Here is a 22,085-nt window from a genome sequence, read left to right as displayed (position 1 = left end):
ATTATTGCTTATTGTTTAACTAGTAAAGTTTGTGATAGCTAGCTGCTTTGAGTGCCATTTTCATGATGAAAAGACCATTGATAAAACAAGCAAACCCTGAGAGTTTTCCTGAGAATTGCAGCCATCTGACTTGTCATCTGGGGCTGATCCATATATGGATAGCTGAGGAACTCTGTCAAACTCTTTGATATCACCAAACATACATATGTCCTCTCTGGCTAAGGTTTTTAATAAAGCCAACCATTGTAAAGACTTAGCTGAGCTATGTTATCTTGGTCATCATCTCTCAAAAGCTCTGTTGGTTGACCTGCCCTGAGTCAGGAAGGTTCATGCCTTGCCCCAAACAAGTCAGAGGCGTGTATGTTTTGAGAAAACAAAGACTTGGGCCACGTTAATGGCCAAAATGTCTAATCCAGGGATCCTCAAACTTTTTGAATAGGAGGCCAGTTGGAAGGTGCTGGCAATGGGCGCGGGCCACCAAGGCAGTGCGGGTGGGAGGCATGGGCTGTGGGGGGGAGGCGCATTCGTGCGGTGAGGCAGGGGCGTGCGTGTGCAGAAATTGTTTTCTCCGAGTGAGTCCAAAAGGATCTTGTGAGCAAGCTGGTGCTCTTTTTCTACCTAGCCAAATCCTCAGCCAACCAGAATTGCATTTCCTAATTCAGGCCCCACTGAACAATATTTAGAGTGAGAGTTCCGCTCTGCTTCTGCATAATGTCACCCAGCAACCACAGCAGAAAACTTCTCAGCAATGCAACAAGGTCCCAGTCTTACTGGGATTCACTGTAACTGTATAGCACCTCACAAAGGATATGTGCCAGAATCACAATGGCTGCATACAGGCCTTCCTTCACAAGTGGGTTGGCCTAGCCTTGCTCACATTTTTGCACAGGGAAGAGTTGCGCATTGCCCAAAGCAGGCAAGTGCATGTGTTTTGAGGATGCAAACCTTAGGTCTACTGTATTTCCATTTTCTTATATTTCAAAGTTGTATTGTTTTCTACTCACTAAACAAATGATTATTCCAAAGACTTCAAACATACCGTGTACAAAGTTTATTTCTCTCTACAAATGCTATGTATTTCAGCCCAAATTAGAGTTCCAATTGCATAGAAACAGAGCAAGTCAGAAGGGTTCTCCCAGGTCATCTAGTCTGACCCCCGGCTCCAGCCAGCTCCACTCACGACATGCCCATCATGTGCATGTCTAGCCTATCTTTGAACAGCCTCACCGATGGGGCCTCAGAGTCCTAACTGTTAGGAAGTGCTTCCTGGCATCTAAATGGAACCTTGGTTCCCTGAGCTTTGCTCCAATTCTGTAGCCATTGATAGAAAAAGTCCCATGTTTGGTAGTAAACTGTATTTTCTTTTTCCTTAAGAGATAAAGTCAGTCTATCCATTTCTGCACAGTACAATATCTTCATTCAATATCAAACCTTCAGCCGGAAGCTCTTCATTTCTCCAACATTGTGCATATGTGATCCTCGTGGTTTTTATTACATGCAAAGTCAAGTAAATAATTTATCAAGATCGTTGGGGAGAATGCCTAACAGAAATATTTCTGGTTTACATGTTACAGGTCTTTGCAACATTTCCCCAAGCCATCTATGTATTTTAATCCAGATTTATTGTTATTATTATTATTGTGCTTTATCACAAGTCTACCACATAATGAGGTCTATTTCCATTTTCTTATTGAGCCCTGGCTGTATCATCTGCCAGAATCTCCGTCACCTCTGAATATTTACCATCTGAACCCAGGCTTGAAGCAGAGATGAAGCAAAATGCTACTCTGCAAGCAGTGACTTGGATTTTGGTCTGCTAAGATACTCCTTAAAATGTACGGATACAGCAATACAGTCAAACAGAAGAGCTGCCAGCTTCAACAAGCATTGACTGGTGTTTGCATTTAGCCTAAATGTATTCGGAAATTTCTTGGGAAGTTCCATTGCTCAATGCTGGGGCACGTCATTTATTTGCAAAATACCTTGGGCCCTTGCCATCTCCAGGCGGGGTCGTGAAACATCCCTGAGTGATTTTCCAGTGACTCCTTGCAAAAAATGCCACATTTCGAGCTCAAGCCCCGCTGTGCTTCTGAGGTGGCGAGAGCAGCCGAAAATTTCTCCCCAGCAGCTTGTATCTTCCGCATGCGCTCTAGAGCTGAGCGACATTTGCTTCAGGGCAAGGCAACTGGAGGCCAATTTGTGACAGCTTCACGAACGAAGCCAAGCATGCTGCGCACAAGGCAGAAGCAACCTAACCCCCTTTATCCTCGTGATTTCTCCGTCTTAAGCCCAGCCCTAAAGAAAACAAAGAATCGGGGGGTTTGTTGTTGCTTTCCTCTTTTAAAAGCGTGGGAGTCAAGGGGCGGGGAACTAGCTATTTGGTTCCTCGCCGAGCACGGCCATTGGTGCTCATCGCGCAAAGAAATTTGTGGGCAGTCCCCGACTGGGGCGGAGGTGATGGTCTGCAAAAATGCATCTTCATTTTCGATTCAGCAAGAGGAACAAGCCGCGCCCGACCTCCTAGGTAAGGAAATCCTTCCAGATCCTCAAATCCGGGGGTGTTCTCTTGGCACCCCCCCAACCCATCTCTTCAGTTAAAAACTCCTCCTATATTCATTCTGGATCCTGCAAGTTAATTCCCGCCAGGCACCTGCACGCTGTATCTTGCAATAGAAACGTATGCTGAGGCGTAACCAAGCAATTGCCTCTTCCTCTGGGAGGGGGCTCACCTAGCCCATTTTCGCGCTGCGTGCTGCATGCACACAAGATTTGGTGCACGTATGGCCATTCTGCTTTGCGTCCCGGGGGCTTTGACTAAATTAAGAAGAATAAATCGGAATTAGCAATAAGCCCGTTTGCGAACTCCGTGCTAAGCGAGGCCCCTTGCCCTAAAAAGCCAGGTGTCTTCTGGAGTTCTCCCCCCACAGTAGTTAATCTGCCTCTTCCGAAGTCTGGTTAATCTGCGTAAGGAACATGGCCATCCCCTTCGCCTCGGCCAACTTTCCATTCCGTCCCGAAGGAAAGGAGTCCCGCTTTCCGGAAGGCAGGAGTTCTGGTGCAAACGTTGCAGTGTGGTTTCAGGTTTCAGATTGCATTAGATTTTCTGCAAGCCACCTGTTCAGAATCACAACAGTGCGGTTAAATATCAGTAAATGGCAGGTTTCCCTCTGCCGTTTAGTAATTTGGTTGCATGGAGTGTTGATTTTACTCCAAGATGCCAAATGAGAAAATGGAACAAACAAAATTGCTGTGGCACAATTGGGCAGCATACAAATGTTTTTAATTAATAAATAAATAAATAAATAAACAAACAAACAAACAAACAAACAAACTAGCTCTTGATGGTTTCTTGTTAATTCTGTATAAAGTTTTTTGGCTATCTGTGTGCCTAATGGGAGAGAGCTGTGGGATTGCTGTAGTGCTCCCACCGTTGTCCAAGTGTGGAGGAGTAGGAGTGCCATTCCAAGGGGTTCAGCCATCCTTCATCCTTCCCACTGGGGGAGGATGTGGGGCAGGCCTATTCTAAATGTCTGCTTCTCTATCCAGTGAATCACCTAAAGGGGGTTGGTTGTACACTGGCTTTCTGTGGCTAGTCCCTAAATATCAATTCCTAGCAGATATTTTAGCTAGGAACCAAATTATGTTAAAGGTATTGACCCCCCACCCCCAATCTGGTCTTTGGAGGATGGGGGAGTGTCGGCCCCCACCCCACTCATTTCTAGATTTGCATCTCTGATGTAACCAAAAGTGAAAACAAAAACTGTTGTTTTTCCACAGTTCATATCTGTTTCTAGGCAATCACTTCCCCTCTGAGCGATAACCATCGGCCATGGATTTCTGTGGTCTTCTCACTTGCACTAACAAGCCAGGTAAGTCACCAACATATGGTTGTTCAGTTAAGTGTGAGTAAAACTGTGATTATCCAATGCTCATAATGGATTAAGGTAAGAAATCACCACAACTGAGGCCAGCCAAGGTACCATGTCCAGCTTTCTGAGTGGCCACAGGGCTGACCCCTCGGCCCCATAATGTCAGCCACGAGGGGCGTTCCCCATGGTGTTGAACTCTGGAATGAGGAATTACACACTTGCACTGGATGGACTTCTCCCTTTCTTTTTTCCCCAGTGCCCTTGCGAAGCATCTCTGTGGATGCCGTCATCCGGAGCTTTGTGGCTGATGTGGTGTCTGAGCTCCGGTATCAGAATGAGGAGGAGAACCCCGTTGAGGTCAGATTTGTCTTCCCACTGGATGCTGTAGCAGCCGTATATGCCTTTGAGGGCCTGATTGGTGGGACACGGATTGAGGCCCAGATCCGAGAGAAGAAGCAGGTACGCCAAATATGAAAGCTGCTAATGGAAAGCCCATTGGGAAACTCTTTTAAAGTCTCAAAAGAGTTACAATTTTAGTCCTAACTTGACTGCCTCATCCTGCTTTGTACCCAATTATGGCCTCTCTATCCCATCTATCATTATCCAATGCAGGCACAGCAGGAGTATGAGGATGCCCTGACTGAAGGCCGCCAGGCTTTCCTGCTGGAAAGAGAAAGAAGCAGCAGTGACATTTTCGTTTGCACCCTGGGTAACCTTCCTCCTGATGGGGAGGCCGTGTTGAAGCTGTCATATGTTCAAGCATTGGATCCAGAACCTGATGGCGCCATCCGCTTTGTCCTGCCTGCAGTCCTGAACCCTCGCTATGTTCCTCAAGGTAAGATCCTGCCTCCCAATTCCCAATACTGACTAGACAATAAAATAATCTCGCAGAGGTGACTCATTGCCACCTGGGCTTCAGTGTGCATTGCAGCCCTCCAAAGGTGACCCAAGCAGCTGCAGAAGTTGGTACTGCAGACCTGGGTAAGTCCTTCCATCTGTCCTGCTCCTCTGTGTTCATGGGTGTGCACCTCTTTTACTGCTCCTCTGGGGGAAAAGAGGTAAATGAATAGCAGTGATGGGCCAGAGGGTGCCTCTATGACAACCCCAGTGCAAGTCTTTTAAATGTGCATGGGGCAGAGGCAGGTCTTGTGTTTTGAAACAGTTTTGTTAGGGGCACCTTTATTACCTGTACAGTACATACAGCTTTTTGGGGAACAATCAGCTGCCACAGAGTCATCACCAGGCATTCGGGAAAACTGCTGGAGAGATCTGTATAACTGGATAAGCTTAGAACAGCTCATTCTTGATTAGGCAGCCAGCCAAAATCATTCTGTAGTTACAAAAGAAAGCATTTCAGCACTCTTGTGCTTTTGGCAGCAACAATTCTACAAACAGATAACAATATTCTCACTGTTGAGCAGATACTTTGCAAAGTTCTCATTTTTCTTCTGCACCCCACCTCCCATATCCTCTGCACAAAACTTTTCCAGACTGGCGTGGAGGCCTATCAATTGTTATTAACTATAGCACAATCCTGGGTCATGGTGCTCCTGCTACCACCACCACAATCTTAGCATGACTTTCCTGTGAGAGTTTGTCCTTTCTGTTGTATATTTGTGTGTGTGCTTGTTGTGCTTGTGCTTCTCACTGCAGACTCAGCAACAGACACCATCACTAAAAGCATACCACGAGTGCCCAGGGGACAGCTTCCCTACACACTCAGCCTGTGCGCCAAGCTCCAGTCTCCCTATGGCATTGACCATGTAGAGTCAAAATGCAGCCTTGAGCCAATGCGCTACACGGCAGAGGATCACACCGCAGCCGAGGTGGGTCTGCTGATAAACTATGGAAATGTTTATGACTGTGCACAAATAATACATAAAAGCAGCAATGTTAAGATTACAATTAGAGAGGTGCTGAAGATGGGACATCTAGCTCATTTGAGCTGGGCAGGCTCACTTCCCACTTGTAATCTGATGATTGCAAGCAGAATGAGTTGGGTTTTTCCCCATGGACTTCCACCTCTAAGATGGGCTGAAGCAGTTGGGCTATACATGCAAGCCTAACCTCCCAACATCCCAATTCCTGCTTCGAGACCTTTATAACTTCAGTGCAAAGGTCTGAAGGGAGATTCTAAGTGTGTTCAGCCCAGTTTATTTAGGAGCCTTACCACAACTGGAAACCGTAATAAAACATGGAGATTCTAAGGCGTTGGAATCTCTCTTCAGACTATGCACATATGGTAAAACATTTGGATATTATGGGTTAATGCTTTTATCTTTGTGTACTGGTCAGTGTAGAACAGAAAGGTCAAAGGTTCTCCTAATTGTTAAGGAATGCAAGGGATAGTAAATGCCTCCCTATGCCACAGAGTATACAAAAGTAGAGGAGATAAATCAGTGAACACAAGGTTTAGCAGACAGTGAAAGAAATAAGAAGGATGCAGAATTGGGTTGCATTGGTTGGGATGCTGAGAAGGAATGATGTTCACAAGAAATTTGAGTTCTGCAACAAAGTATGCCAAAAAGAAAAAAAAAACCCTGTCCCACTTGAGGTATGAGCAAAGGAAGGATACAAGAACTTAGAATAAGAAGCGAAGGAACTTAGCAGAGAGCAAAAGTATGGCAAAGGTGAGTCCTCCTGATTTATTAGAGTTGCAAGAAAATGGGATATCTTTCACATATAAAAACCTTTGCAAAAATGCAAATTTTAGTTGAAGAAAAACTCAGAGAGCTGCTTGAAGGCCGCTGATGCAAGAGAAGTACAGGAAAAGTGATGAACCCCAGACAGTGAGTTATTATTGGAAGAAACTAGGATAAAATCGGAAAAAGAAGAGGTCTGGGCAGTAAGTCATGCAAAACCAGGCAGAAAACAACTGCTTCTATGTTTAATCAAAGTGGGAAGACTCTCCTCATTTTAAGTTGTTGTATTTTCCTATATCATATAATTCTCTTGCATGTGGAAATGAGTTACATCAACCTTTAAGCATATTTCAAAAGACGATGTGGAAAATTCTTCTACTCCCAAAGGTTGCCTTAGCTGGAGGGTACCAGTTTGACCAAGATGTGGAGCTGCTGATTTATTATAAAGATGTTCACAAGGCCAGTGCTCTCCTAGAGTCTGGGAAGCCTGGAGCACCTGCAGGTGAGCAAATCCAAAAGTGATAGAAGGGTAGAGGACTGAAATTAGTGGGGGATGGAAGGGTGTTGCCCTAAGCATAAACGTCTCTTGGGTCTCCTTTCCTCCTGCAAAACACAGGCTCACTGATGGGGGACCCAGCCCTTCTGCTCAGCTTGTACCCCAGTGTCCCTCCTCCGAAACCTGATCAGAATGCTACTGGGGAATTCATTTTCTTGCTGGATCGTTCTGGTAGCATGGATTGCAGAACGGACCATACTTCTGACTCATCATCACGCATTCAGAGTGCCAAGGTGCCCCATAGATTGGTAGAAGTGTCTCTGGAAGAGGGATAATGACTGGGAACAGAAAGCATGGATTTGGCACGGAGAGGAGGGTGGGATGGAAACAGCAGGTGTGCGGCCAGGAGCAGGGCAACGAGTGCACCACACAGCCTGCCCTCAGCCCAACCTGTGGCCCTCAAGTGTGGTGGAGGGTTAAAGGGGTCACCAAAGCTAAAGTAAGATAGCACCAGCAGCAGCAGCTTTGGTCCTTTGCCTCTTTCAGTCCTTGCATCAAACTGTTTTGGGCCAGGCCTGGAGAGAATCCAGGGCAGGCTGCAGATGGACGGATCCTGGGTAGGACTGGAGTGCAAATGTTGAAAAGAGCCTTGGAAGAATGGAGTGGGATATTGAGAGTGACTACAGCTTTTGTTTCCTCAATCTCAGGAGACCTTGATCCTCCTGCTGAAGAGTCTCCCTCTGGGATGTCATTTCAACATCTTTGGCTTTGGATCTAGTTATGATTCATTCTACCCGTGAGTCGGGGGGCCTTGTACCACCTACTTCTTTAACATGTTCCACAAAATCTCTTCCTTCTGCATGTTCTGGACCACTAGAGATGTTCTTACCTGCCCGATGTTTTCTCTCCCCATCTTTGCTTTCCAAGCCCCATGCTTCCCCCTCCTTTGTATCCTGTGCAATATTAGCACAATGGAAGGGATTTCAGTTGAGTGGGTAGAACAGGGCCGGGAATTAAATGGAAGACTTGTGTGTGTCCTGGCAGTAAATGGTGGGAGTGTTTGTGAGGCAAGGTGGAAGACCTGGCCGTGCTTCAGGAAAGGTAACTAAGACCTCTGCACTCTTAACCCTCTGGTATCTCCTACAGGAAGAGTGTTGAATACACGCAGGACACCATGTCTGTGTCGCTTAAGTGGGTGAAGAATCTGAAGGCTGATTTGGGGGGGACAGAGATCTTGCAGCCGCTGAAGGCCATTTACAGGCAGCCTTACCTGGAAGGACATCCTCGGCAGGTTTGAAGCGTTCTCTTGCGGTGTGTTTCATATTGTGTTGCACCAAAATGTAGAGGAAGACATGGAAGACCACCTCCCCCAGCTAAAAATAATCAGCTGATCTGTGCATTTGGTCTCTCAGCTAAGAAATACCTCTGTTGTGGGGGCTGTAGCGGGAAGGGAACCTGCTTTTGCCTGGGGTTGGAGAGTACATGCCCTGTGGCCATTACTTGTTTCTTGTATCAGGTGGCAGCTGCTCAGCTACCTCTAAGGGGACACCCCAGATTCAAACACTCGGTCCTGTGCTAGCGGGGTTGCCACAAGGCTAGGACAGGCTCTGATGCTGCATCTCTTTCCACAGCTGTTTGTGTTTACTGATGGAGAGGTGCATAACACAGATGAGGTCATTGCTGAAGTTAGCCGTCACAGGGGTTCCCACAGGTAAGAACTTGGACTGGCAGATAAGATGCTTTCTACACACGGGCCTGGGTGCCTCCTTTGACCCCCCCCCCCACCTTCACAACTCTCAACAGGTGCTTCTCCTTCGGTATTGGTGAGGGAGCTTCCACGGCACTCATCAAAGGGATCGCTCAAGCAGCCAGCGGCAGCGCTGAGTTCATCACGGGCAAGGAGCGCATCCAGGCCAAGGTAAGGTCCTGGGAGATCTGCCTGTTTCCTGCCTTCCTGGATGGCACTAGTTTCACCTGAGCTGTGGGTAATGCACTGAATTTTTTTATATCCCTGCAAGTGCAACTGAGGATTCCACATTTTCTCTTGGTTTGAAAAGAACGCCAGTTTAATTAGAAAGAAAATAAATGAAAATGTAAAAAGGCATTGTTCCTCTCCTCCTCACCCCTTGGTCTTCCCTCAGAGCACAGAGGCCAAGTTTTAAAGGACACCCTTTTCTCATTGCTTCCATGGTCTGCCTATTTAAAGCCTTGCTCCATTTGTAATGCCCGAAGTATCATAAACATTTTTTTTTCATTCAGGGCAGAATCCAACAGGGAGTACTTGTGTCCCTGCCAGTTTTCTTACATTCCAATGCCCACTGCTGCAGAATCAAGGTTTAGCACTTCTGCAGGCAACCAGAAATGGGCAAAACTTCTTGTTTCTGGAAGAAGGCAGGCTAGGAGGGCTCAAATAAAGGGAGCTCCAGCAACCTTTCCAATTGGAGGTATGAGCATCTTGGGGCTTCCCATGAGAAGTACTAAGTTTTATTGTTACAGTGAATGTGGCGGGGGGGGGGCGGGGACGATGCCTTGTTTGACCACATTTCTGGCTGCTTTCAGCCACACACTGCTCCCACAGTTCCAGGTAAAATCTAGGAAGTACTTTTCTTTTTAAGCTGCAGTTTGAGATTTGATTCAGCAAAGATGCTTTGAGCAGGTCCCTTAGTACCCTTGTTGTAAGGATTCTGTCTTCTTCAGGCACTGCAGTCCTTGAAGAAAGCCCTGCAGCCAGCAGTGACAGGAATTTCCCTGAAATGGAACTTGCCTCCTGGTCTCGAGGCCAAGCTTGTGGGATCAGGCCACCAAGTCATCTTCCCAGGGCATCACTGCCTTCTCTATGCCCAGATCCATGGTCAACATCAGGTAGGCAAGCCTTACCTATGGAAAAAACTTAGTTAACCTTAGTTAGTCCCTCATTTCAGAATTGGCCAGCCATAGGGGAAGAAGTCACACATTTAAGTTCTTGGTTCACAGATGTTTATAATCCTATAATGTATTGGTTCAGTTGGCTAGTTAATTCTGTTTCTGTAGCACTAAATAACCAAAGCTCTTACTGCTGCTGAAAGGGCTTTCTCTGCTTTTGTGCCTCTGCCTTCCTGCAGCCTTCAGGCCCTGCCGAGGGACATGTTCTTCTGCAGTACACCTTCCAAGACCAGACCTTCACAGAGACAATGACATTCCCTCTGCAGGCTCAGGAAACTGACAGGTGAGCAAATCCAAGAGCCTGGCTATCCTCCAAGGCATCTGGGCTGGAAACTCTGGGCAACATATAGAAATTCTGGCTATGATTGAGGAGGGACAGGAGAGTAGAAAACATGTGTTTATCGCATATAACCAGTTACATGTTCAGCTTTTCAATTCAGACATGACATTTGGTTACGTATGTTATGAAAATAAATCAGCAACAATGATCAAAGTATCCATCAGTTTAAGATCAGAGTCAAGCCTTTCTCATAATGGCTTGGACTCCAAAAAACCTAGAAATGCAAAGCAAAGACTAAAACCTGGACTTATGTGCCTTGGGATCAGTGATGACAATGGTCAGGGTCCCAGGTTTATTGCTCACTTACAGCTAGGGTTGGGATGAACCCTGTCAGAATCCATCTGTCCAAGGATTGGCGGGCTTCCACCTTTGCTCTACTTGGTCTTCCAAAGCAAACTGAGCTGAGAGGAAGTCCACAAATGCTCATGACCACCTAGTTGTGCAACCAGCACATCTGCAGTCAAGCCAGCTCCAATGTGGTTTCGTCACTCTCAGCTCTGGGACCGCAGAGCCATGTGGTCTCTGCATCAGAGAGGGCACTTGGAAGCCATTATATCAACCATCCGGGTCATGTCCACAGCTCAGCCTTAACAAGTATGCCAGTCATATTGCTCAGAATGTGCCCTTCCCCTCACCTTTCATAGGTTTGAAATGCAATTGCTGCAGAAAATTATTTGGATGATGGTGACTACTGTAAGCCTGTTGTGAGCAATTGCTGTCCTTTGGAAATGGTGTGCCAAAATGTGCTGCAGCCCATGGAATTTTTCTAGGAAGTAGCTCATGGAGATATCTAAAATGGTCACTCTGAATTTTGTCTTGAAGGCAAGGGGCGGGAGTGTCCATATAATCCAGGCATGCTTAGAAGATTTTGAGTGCAATTACAGGTTTTCCTTCCTCTTCCAATGTAATCTCAATGCATTTTCACGTTACATATTAACAAAGGCTAATTGCTAATGACAGTACAGCCTTCCTGATTTCTGTATTTCAAGGGCTACGAATTTCATGTAGATCCACTTTGCCAAATGTTCCCCACATTTCTCCAGGATGCCTGTTCACCGGCTGGCAGCTAAGTTCTTCTTACAGGAATTGGAGCAGGCTGGGGAGAAGGAAGAGGAGAAGCAGCACCTGGCACTGGAAACCAGCCTGAGCTCTGGGGTGGTGTGTTCACAGACAGCCTATGTGGGGGTGAACACAGAACTGGGCAAGACATTTCACACCCCACTTATCCACCGAGATGTCCCTCTTATGTGTGAGTAGAAGAAGACCCTTGAGATGATAGCTTAGATCCCTGAGGGACATGTGAACCAAGCAGAGAGGGTTGTATTAGCATATTAGAGCTAGACATAGAGGAAAATGCCAAATTTGTAGGCAGGGCTATATTACCACATTTGACCACAGCTTTTTTGTTTACTATATTTATATCCGTCATTTTTCCTGCTAAGAAACTTAAGGTGGCTTGCCTAACTTTCCTCTTCTCAGTCTTATCCTCACAACAGCCATGCTGTGAGATTGGGTGGGTTGAGAGTCTGTGCCTGGCCCAGAGTCACTCAGAGATCTCCATGGCTGAGCGGGCCCTAGAACCCAGATCTCTTGAGTCCCAGTCTCATGCTCCTAACCACTATGCCACACTGGCTCTCTTAACTGCTGCACCATTCAGTTAGTTTAAAATTGCCAGGGGTTAAGCTAAGTTTAAACTGACCCAGTGTGTGCATCATAAGCTTGAGTAAGTGATGCTTAGTCATAATTAGCATTCTCTTTGCTGGGGACCCTCAGTCCACAGAAACTGCTTAGATTTTCCAGGCTTCAGCTTACTGTGAGAGCAATGGGGCTCTCTAGGGCAGCTGGTGGGGTCTAGTCCACTCTGAGCTTAGTGGGCAAATTGCAGGATACAGGTGTTACCTTAAGCCTCCAATTTTTCAGCAGGGGTCCCGTTGAAAGGCAGTGGCAGCAGCAGGCACGGGCTGGTGAGGCGGCAGTGGAGGGCGCAGGCTGGTGAGGCAGTGATGGTAGTCGGCGCAGGCATATGAGGCGGTGGTGGCAGCTGGCATGGTGAGGTGGCGGGCGCAGGCACGGCAAGGTGGCAGGCACGGTGGGTGTGGGCGTGGGTGAGGCAGTGGCGGGCACAGGACCAGCCACCCCTGGGCTGGCCATCCCCGGGCTCACATAATCAAAAGGCGGGCTGGATAAATGGGTATGGATCCAGCCCATGGGCCGTAGTTTGAGAACCCTTGCCTTAAGCTAACAGAAAGACTTACTGTTCTCATAGCTGGCTTCTGGAGCACTTACTCTGCAAGTTGTCTGTCTGCTCCCTCGCCTTTATTGTGCTTGGGTGCACCATCACAGGGGGCTCTGTCCTGTGAAGAGGAAGACTACTGTGAAGAGGAAAACTACTATGGAGGTAATACAAATGATGCAGCTGCTGGAGATGCTCTACCTTTTCCAGAATGTTTATTGGAGCAACTGTGCTCAGTCGTGATCTCATTTGTTGCGATTGTGAGTGGATTTGCACGGCACAGTAATCCATCCTACCCCTTTCGCTGCTCTGTAGTGGCTCATCTTCGCCTGTGGTTGATCATGTTGGTCAGGTCTGGATGACAACCCATTGTGGGTGAAGCAGCTGATAGAATGAACCGTAGGTTCTCAGGGTGGCTTATGCTTGTAACATAAGCCATCCTGACAAACCATGGCAGGTTGGCACAACATGCAAGGTGAGTTGCCATGTCTTGTGAACCAAGTCAATGGCCAGGTCCACACAATCAACAGAGGCATCTTTTTCCTCCTTCCCATGGACCAGGCTGGTACTGTACAATTTGCTGAATGGTTCCCCCAGCATGCAGCTTCCTGTGCCACGCAAACCGAGTGAGGTGTGCAGCAGAGGGTGGCTTCAAACCTCTCCAGAATCAATGTTCAGTGTAGGTAACTAAGCAAATTGGGTGGTGGTTGAACCAGGGTAGTGGCTTATTCTGTTATTTCAACCCAGTCTGTGGGGTTTTTTTCATTGATGAGTTGGACAACATGTGGCATTGATTTATGGGGAAATTTTAATAGGAGGGGTAGGAGACAGAAGCATAGAGTGAAGTATGAGATGTGTAATGGAACCCATGGATAGAAGCCTGGGATTTATATGCACCTCCCACAATTCTCACCCTCCAGAAATGAGGGCTTTGTTCACCACCTTCTGTTTTTCAGAGAGGTGGCAGATCCCACCAACTCAACTTGGAATGGGATTTAGGTGATGTCTAGGAAGTATTCTTTTTTAAAAATGGAACTTTTTCAATCTCGCAAAGGTTTCCCATTAGAATCTTGTGGCTGATCTGACCTGTCACAAATCAGCTTTAGACTGATCACCAAGACCAGAAATGTAAGGGGACAGTCAGACGCCCTAGAATAGGATGCTTCTTCACTAAGGAACTTTCTTAAATGCATTCTGGAGCAGAAATCCAGATAGAGAGTACAAGTAGGGCTGTTGGATAATAAAAGCCTCCGAAGAAAATGGAAAAATCTCTGTGAAGCTAAATCCTATCTTATCTTCCTTCACAGCAGCAGTTCATGAAATATTATCTAATTGTGTCTGGCTCTTACCTCCAGGGGCAATGAACTCTTCCATTTATGGTAACCTACATTAGAAGGACTGTTCTGTATTAAGGGATAACGGGATTGGGGGAACAGGGTGTAGAAGTGGCAGACAGGAGAAATAGTGGTGATTGTACTCCATCACCCAAGCAACAATTAATGGCAGATTGTGTGTTATCACTGAAACAAATCTCTGCATCTGGTGGCTGACCATCTGCCTCAGGTAAATTAGTGGAAAGCATAATGGAGGATAGAGTAGTCTAGCCAGTGACTGGAGGAAGTGGCATCCATGATTAATCCCAAAAAACAAATGTTGTACTATGCTCTTTTCAGTCTGTCTTTGCAAAATGCAGCAGAAGGAAATTGGACACTAGGAATATAAGCATGATCTGTGCTGCTGCAGTTACATTGGCTCCCTGTAAGCATCCAACCCAGTTCATAGTATTGGTGTTGGCCTATGAAACCCTTCAAATATATGAACTGCCCTGTTGGATATATCCAAAGTCCAAGATTCTGTTTCCAGCAGGAATCAGCCAGATGCTTCTGGAAGGGTTTCCCCTGCAAGCCATAGCCCTTCTTGTTTGTCCCTAGCATCTCATCGCCAAAAGTCTGGCTCAGGGGTTTGCAGCTCTTTCAGCTCAAGAGCTGAATTCCATGTTAGAGAAGCTCTTGGTAGCTGCATTCCTGCAGTAAGTGAAGCCAAAGGCAGAATGGAGAGGGCACACCAAAAGGAGGAAGCTGCTTCTTTAGAGGATAGAGGAAATATGGCTGTCTAAAGAACTGCAGAGGGCCATATTGGGTTTCCAAGCTTGAGATTCAGCAGCCCTGCTCTACTGCTCTTAAATATGGAGGCATCATTTAGGGCACTTCTAATTGGATAACTCTGTGAGCTCCTAGCATATTAGCAGCAGATTTTCCAAACTGTTGGAAATACTGTGCTTTCTCCATGCGTACAGTCCACTACATTACTCTCCCAACTTTTATAAGAAGTAGGGTTTTTGTGCAGACAATGGCACCTTGGGCAGGTGACTCCTATCACATTTCAGCACACATTCAAGGCCGCCTTTGCCGTGGACACCATTTTATTCAGTCTATTCAATTCTTAATTTGACTTTTAATTAATTAATTTTCATATTAATAATGCTTATATGCTGCTAAACATAAAGCTCTACACCGTTTTAAGTTGTTGCTGCGGGCCACCATTTCTGACTCATAGTGACTCCTTGAATTGGTGCCCTCCAAAAGCTCTTGTCCTTGACATTGCTGCTCAGCTCTTGTAAAGTCAAGGCTGTGGCTTCCTTGATGGAGTCCATTCATCTCATATTTGGTCTTCCTTATCTTCTGCCTTCATGAAGAAGGCATGATTGCCTTCTCCAGTGAGTCTTGCCTTCTCGTGTTGTGCCCAAAAGATGACGATCTCAGTTTTGTTGTTGTTTCCAGGGCAAATTTGTCCTTCTGTCGGACATGCTTGCTTCCAGGGCAAGTTTGTCCTTCTGTCAGTTTAGTACTCACTAAAACATATTCCTAGCTAGTAAAATAACAAAATTTGACTTCAGGCAAAGTATGCGAAAGTGCTGTGTCTTATAAGGCCATTTTAAAAATTTTAAAACCCCTTTCCAGTCTTCATTGTATATGACTGGAAAAGGTTTGGGTTTATTTTAATATTTTGTGTGGGAAGAATAGCATATTTATTTAGTTTCTTTAATTAAAATATTTATATGCTGCTACCTACCCTACCTATGGCATTTCTAGCCAGCATATAAATGTATCTAGCAGATTGATTGATTGATTGATTGATTGATTGTATTGTGAAAGTACTATCAATGTGAGAACTTCTGCGAGATAAAAATGCATTATACATTTAGCAGGAACAACTGTCTACTCTCTTTTTATGATAAGCAGGGAGGCAGCCCTTACTTCTTCATGCTCTTTTACCATGTAACTGTCCCTGCCATTGGAGCTACTTGCCCCAGAATGCACTATTTCTTTCAAACAGAACTTTGGGTGGGGGGGGCAAATAGCAGCAAGAGGAGGAATTTTGGTAGGAGAACAGTGTTAATTCCTGGCTCTACAGTTCCAGTCTGGAGTAGGGGGCTTAATCTGAATTTTTTTTACCGCCAGATTCATCCATGATACATTATGTGGATGCGTTCCAGGCAAGCGGATCTCTTTCCTCAAGCGCGAACACCTTGGATGATGAGGAGGCTATCTATGTGGAAAAGGAATCTCCTTCCCTGAGCCTGATCTCCCTGCAGAACGCCGATGGCTCCTGGGCCCTTGATGCTGTCCTAGCCAAAGCTCTCAGCCTGAGCGAGGCTGACATCTTGAGCCGAACGCCGCCTCAGGTGAGTTTCTGGAGACTGGCAGCAGTTACTTGGGCAGCTGATCTAATCCTTCATCTGATTGCACATCTCTGCTTGGAAACGATTGTCTTGGGGATGCATTTACTGAGTCCAAGGAATGGAAGATGCTTGCGGCAAGGAACTATTACTTGCTATTTCTAACAGAATTTTCCGATGCAGACATAACATGGTTATCACTAATGATCCCCCCCCGCCCCCTAACACTGAAGACATACAGTGCAGTAATGATTTATCTTACGGAGCAAAGGAAGCACTACAAGATCTTCAAGTTGTCTTCAACATTGTTTGCTAACTGCTAATAATGGACCAGTTTACATAATATGACAGCCCACTGTGAATTATTTTACCTTCAAGAAGCCACAGTACATGCTTACCGCCATTATGAACATGCATGCCCCAGCACAGGATTGTTGTGTCTTGTGAACTTAGGTGGTGAGGGTTATTTGATGGTTAAAGAATCTTCACATAACCCTAAAACAGACCATAGATTATGCAATTACTGTCAAATAACCCCAGCCTGCCATGCAATCCCCCACTAGGGATTTTGGAATTCACAATGGCTGCCAACACATACCACAGCTCCTCCATGGTAAATTAACCCACAGCAGGCTGTTCTGTCATGTAAACTATGTCATAATAGCTAGGTCTAAACAATAATCCACATTCAAGGGTTGACTGTGGGTTATCAATGAACCATGGGTTGCAGTGAAATGATTTTATTAATTTTATTCATATACCACCTTTTTTCTTTTCAAGAAACTTAATCTGTGGCTGACCCAAAGCCATCCAGTTGGCTTCATGGCTGAGTGGGGACTAGAACCCAGATCCCCTGAGTTGCAGTCCTACACTCTTAATCACTACATCAGGTTAAGAATGTAAGACATGCTGTGTTGGATCAGTCCAGTGGTCCATCTAGTGTAGTGCTCTGTTTTCACAGTGGCATGCCAGCTGCCCACAGTATCCCAGAAGCAGGATATGGGTGCAGTGGCACTCTCCTGTCCATATTCCCCACCAAGGCATACTGCCTCTAATAGTAGAGGTAGTACGTATATAGCCATCAAAAGTAGTAGCCATCGATAGCCTTCTCCTTCATAAATTTTTCAATCCCCTTTTACAGATTTGCTAACCATCACTGCATCTTGTGTTGTCTGAACCCAGCTAAGGTGGCAAGCCATAGTGGACAAACCACATTTCACAATCCTACAACAAACCATGGGCTCCTTCATGGATTGTTGTTTAGCAAGTCATGGCTTGTTAGCCAGCTGGGTTCAAAGAACATGATAACCCATGTTTCAGTTTATTATGTTGTCTGATCCCGATCACTATTTAACCCTGGGTAATACAGTCCCTTCTTCAGGCCATGGTTTCATGTCATGAACTGTGGATATTCTGTAACTGTTCTCTGGGTGTTCAGATTTAATCTACACAGTGCTGAACCATTCTCAAGGTGTTGCAATATGCTTGAGTCAATTAGAGCAGAGCTCAGTGTGTCTTTTGTGTCCTTATCTCTGCTGCCAGGTGACCCCAAACACATGGGCGACAGTGCTGGCCATCCTGTGGCTCCACTCCCATGCTAAAGAACAAAGGTACGAGTGGGAGCTACTGGAAGCAAAAGCTCTTGGCTGGCTCCGTGCAAATGCAGGTAAGGAGATGTGAGCGATGGCCAAGGGAATGTGGGGGTGTGAGGAGAAAGAATGAGAAGAAACAGAGGAACTGGGAGGAGGACACCCAGTAGCCCCAGTCCAACCAGTCTCCTGCCAATGGATACATTACGGGGTTGTAAAACTGTATGGAGTGTTTGTGTATTGGATATGGTAATTTTCAGGCCCGCAGCATATATTTTTCAGGATTAGTTATGTTCCCCACTTCTAATCTGCTGCCTTGAAAATCACTAACATGCTTTGGGTGGGCATAAAGCCAGCCTAGGCAAGTATGACTTTTCAAAGGTTCTCTTGCTGAGCTTCTAAGGGTTGTTCTGCACCATCTGTTCATGGCATTTAAAATGTAGCAGTGCTTGCCATCTGTTGCAGGCCATCCATAGGCCAGGTCTCACTCTGGATGGGACAGCCTCATACAAAATGCCTATTTTACACACTTTTATTTGGGTTTTTTTTAAACTTTTACTGTTCAGTAGTTCCCCAAATGGTGCCCTGATACCCCGCATTGAAGCACCCACCTTGCCAGTCAAATTGGAAGGGGAGAGGAAGGACAGGACAGGACTGGACTGGACGAGAAGAAAGTGGGGAGTACAGAAGCAAAGCTATCCCTTTCCTCTAGAGACTGTTACATTCACACAGGATATTACACTGCTGTACTTTACAGATCCCTTGATCAGAGGCTAAATAGAGGTTAGCACATGTTCTGGTCATTTTGAAAGCTCCAATATCGTCTCTCTGTATTGCAGGGACTCAGGTGGCTGAGTGCGTCAAAGCTGGCAATCTCCTGCTGGGAACCAGTGTGAGCCCCGAGACCTTTGGGCTCTGAGCAACATTTTGTAACCTGAACTAGAAGTTCTGCTTCTTTCTCATGTGCCCTTGATTTGCCTGCTGGACCTACTTGCCCTTCTGGAATTATGTCAGTGCCTTCTCCTGCTTGAATGGTGGTTGTCTCTCACCGTGCCTTAGTGGAAGGGTGGGTTGAAGGTAGATTGTGGCCCACTGGTCAGCTTTGACTTTTTGTGATGAGCCAACTGACGTACGGTATGGGTTGTTATTTTTGCAAAGACTGCTTGACTCTATATGCTGCGGGTGAGCCTAGCAAACTGCTTAAATTCATAAGCAAGAAAGTGACTTCAGACTCCTTCCTCACGGAATAATTATGATTTAACGACTATAAGGGGAAGATTTTGCATGCTTGGTTTTAACATCTCTTGTATGTATCTGTAACTTTGGGGAATCTAGCAGAGCTAAAACAGTGTATGCAAGAGCCAAATCCCTGCTCCAGTTGCCTTCCTCACTGATGACATAACCATATTTCTTTATTAAAATGGTTGCTGCTTCCAACAGCCCTTGTCTGCTGCATCTCAGGAGGTCTCCACTTCTTTTTCCAGTACTTTGTGCAGAATCCTGTTTTGTGAAAAGCAGAAAGAAAAATTATGTCTTCACTACTTTTCTGGGTGTTGAGGAGTCATAGCAACAGGCTGTCAGACAAAACCAGAAGAGATTTGTTTGCTGCTGTCTAGAGGCTGGCCCAGAATAAAATAAAGCACATTTTTCTCCCATTTTGGTTATTTTGCTGATAGAGTGAGTGAGTGATTTCTCACCTAGTTATTTATTCTTACAAGATGCCTTATGACTAGCATAGGTATTATCATGCAGCCTTGATTAGAGTAAATATCACACACACACACACACACACACACAGCACCACAATCCCAAAATCCAATCCCAAATCCTGCTCCTATCGCAGTAAGAGACATTTGAGAATTGAGGTGGGATGATGGATGCTCCAGCTCAGGATCTCTTGCTTTGGGTTGCGGGTTAACTAGAAGGCCAATGGAGCCCTCAGCAGTATAGTGGTAAATTTTTAAGATGCTGATCATGACTAACCTCATAGCCACACATCCAAGGAGAATCCGAAACTGCAGTTTTGATCAGTATCTTCAAACTAGTTCTAGGGGTTTACATCTGCTAGGATAAGATCATTTTTGAATCTAAGGAGTTTTAATTGCCCATTCCATTCCAAGCCTCCCCAAAATGCTTTATACCAAGGAATAAAATACTGCTAATGCAATGGTTGGAGTGTCAATCTAGGACATTGGAAAACATGATTCTAGTTCCCATTTGGCCATGAAGCTCACTGAGTAACTTTGGACCAATCACTGACTCTATGAATAACCTACCTCACAGGGTTGTTGGGAGAATAGGATGGAGAAAAGAGCAGTAACGAATGGTGGCTTGAGCACCTTTGAAGAGAAGTGGAATGGCCGTGTTAACAAATAGATAAATTCTATGAGAGTTGTAGCCAGGCTCAGTGGGAACAGAGAATTCTGAGGAATAAAAAATTGCTGGCATTCATCCCTGTGAGGCTCGTCTCTACTGCACCACAGAGGGCTCCTCCAATTCTGATTCTGTATAGAGGAAAAAGCCTGAGAGATGGGTGGTGTGATGTGTGGTGTGCTGTGGGACACTTCAGTCTTGGCATATAGTGGAAATTAACCTTTACAGTACTAAAGTGCATTCCTGTAGCATGCTCCAGTTCCTCGGTTAAATTAAACTGCACTAAAATGTGCATCTGTCAATCTGCTTCTCTGTTATTCCCTGACAGTGAGTCTGTGGGGGTTAGTTGCTTCCCATATTTTCTTGAACTGATCTGACAGCGTCCATAAGGAAGTTAGGCTCTAGTCATGTTGGACCAGCCATCTTCCTGGTTAAACTGCTAATGGGAAAAGCTTTTTTTATTATTTTGTGAATGAGCAAATAGCTCTAATAGGCAGAGTTAGATATCCAGGAGCTTTTTTGCAATCATAGGATCAAATGGCTTCAAGAGGTTTGCTTCTTTAGGCTGGTAGGAGACTGCGGATGGAACAATGGCATTAACTTATGAATTTGAACTGCTCCCTAGAACCAGTCTGTTCATGTGAAAGAGTGCAAAGATAAAATTTGTCCATTGCTTCAGCCTTTGAATTGTGCAACCCGAGGTAGCTGCCTGTTTGGCTAAGGTGGTCCCATGTTTAAGCTAGCAGAGATTGATTCAGGCAATGCTATAGCCAATTGACCTGTAATTTTTGTTTGTTTGTTCCATGTAACTGGACCATATTATACGTATTTTCTTTGTCCACTGTGCACTTGGTAAGCAAACATTTTAAGCTTTGCAACTACCAATTTGATTCTGCAGGGCAGGAAAATTGCTATACAGAGAAGTAAAATGTTGCCTGAATGAACCTTTTGACAGTTGCCACTAGATGGTGCTCTTCACTTGATAGATGTGTAAATCCCTGCAATTGTCAGTTACATCTTTCTGTTTTGTGGGGCACAAGCAAAAATGTTTTGCATAACAACCCGCTGAGCCACCAAAACCAAACAGAAGACAAGTTATAACCGCTGCCACATGCAGCCAGTGTTGTCCACTGATCATGTCAAATAAGAAGTTTCTGCACTTCAGTCCCATCATCTCTTGCTGTACTTCTCATCTTTAATTCCTTTGAATTTTTTCCTGATCTCCACTTTAGTTCCTGGGTGTGCTGCCAAAGTCAGTGAAGCCTACAGGACTGAATCCCTCCCTGCTGTCCTTGGATTCCCCATTCGATGAGTAACTCTCTTGTTCAGCTGGCATTTGAGTTTAGGAACAGTAATAAAAGTTCCTGACCCATGACAAGACCACTTTCAATTAACTTCTCAGCCCAATAATGGTGGTTGCATGCATATTCCCCCCTCAACTAGTCTGTGGCACAGTGTTTTTTCTACCCATAGCCTCATTTAGGGCCACTGGACAGGAGTTACAGTGTGAAATGAAGACTTTTTGGGCCTACTCCAGGTGCATCTGTAGCCCCTATGAAATAATGTACCACCCAAAGGGGTGGAACTAAGAAAAAAGCAGGGCTGTAAGAAATTCAGATCAAAAAGAGTGGGAAAGCTCAAGAGGCAGGAGCTGCTGTTGCCACTAAGGCCCTTGCTGACTGGGTTTAGGTAAAACCCCTGCCTGTTTGTGTTGGTGGGTGAATCCACATAATGGATTCATGTATATACAATTGAATTGGCATTTTATTCCAGGGTTCTGAGGATTCTGCCCATGCAGCTGATTCTCCTATGTTCAGACAGTTGAAGAGGACAATTTGGATTAATTTGTTGAGTTGAATTCAAAAGGTCTTTTGAACTTTACAGCCGGATTTACTGTTGCCAGGGATTTGGGTACATGGGTTGTAGTATGTTTATCATTATA

The 22,085-nt window shown here is 45.4% G+C and overlaps 1 protein-coding gene across 4 annotated transcripts; it reads left to right on the top strand.

Annotated features, from left to right (window-relative positions):
* The first annotated feature begins 2,343 nt into the window (after positions 1–2,343).
* On the top strand, positions 2,344–20,445 carry LOC123033494 (von Willebrand factor A domain-containing protein 5A-like). Of its 4 annotated transcripts, XM_044450106.1 has the most exons (19): positions 2,345–2,524; positions 3,778–3,869; positions 4,126–4,328; positions 4,482–4,704; positions 5,523–5,695; positions 6,899–7,013; positions 7,128–7,300; positions 7,715–7,803; positions 8,154–8,298; positions 8,639–8,718; positions 8,811–8,925; positions 9,705–9,869; positions 10,109–10,212; positions 11,313–11,518; positions 12,536–12,667; positions 15,964–16,187; positions 17,724–17,847; positions 18,610–20,086; positions 20,163–20,445. In XM_044450106.1, exons 2-18 carry the CDS (start codon positions 3,830–3,832, stop codon positions 18,687–18,689), a joined length of 2,391 nt encoding a protein of 796 aa, XP_044306041.1. In that variant the 5' UTR covers positions 2,345–2,524; positions 3,778–3,829; the 3' UTR covers positions 18,690–20,086; positions 20,163–20,445. The 4 variants fall into 4 exon arrangements, with proteins under 4 accessions (XP_044306045.1, XP_044306041.1, XP_044306043.1 ...); XM_044450108.1 differs by lacking the exons at positions 15,964–16,187; positions 17,724–17,847; positions 18,610–20,086; positions 20,163–20,445 and adding an exon at positions 13,064–13,163; XM_044450109.1 differs by lacking the exons at positions 12,536–12,667; positions 15,964–16,187; positions 17,724–17,847; positions 18,610–20,086; positions 20,163–20,445 and adding an exon at positions 12,190–12,517 and having other exon boundaries at positions 2,346–2,524.
* The last annotated feature ends 1,640 nt before the right edge of the window (positions 20,446–22,085 follow it).

The sequence above is a fragment of the Varanus komodoensis genome, unplaced genomic scaffold (assembly GCF_004798865.1).
Source record: "Varanus komodoensis strain SLA01 unplaced genomic scaffold, ASM479886v1 scaffold62, whole genome shotgun sequence".
Lineage (NCBI taxonomy): Eukaryota > Metazoa > Chordata > Lepidosauria > Squamata > Varanidae > Varanus > Varanus komodoensis.
The sequence above is the reverse complement of the archived record's forward strand: the minus strand, read 5'-3'. Positions and strand labels throughout refer to the sequence as shown.

Excerpts from the sequence above, each read along its gene's own strand:
- LOC123033494 (XM_044450106.1), top strand. The coding sequence starts at position 3,830 with ATGGATTTCTGTGGTCTTCTCACTTGCACTAACAAGCCAG. Across the intron at positions 7,804-8,153 it reads AGTTATGATTCATTCTACCC|GAAGAGTGTTGAATACACGC; the intron begins GTGAGTCGGGGG and ends TATCTCCTACAG. Across the intron at positions 10,213-11,312 it reads CAGGCTCAGGAAACTGACAG|GATGCCTGTTCACCGGCTGG; the intron begins GTGAGCAAATCC and ends ACATTTCTCCAG.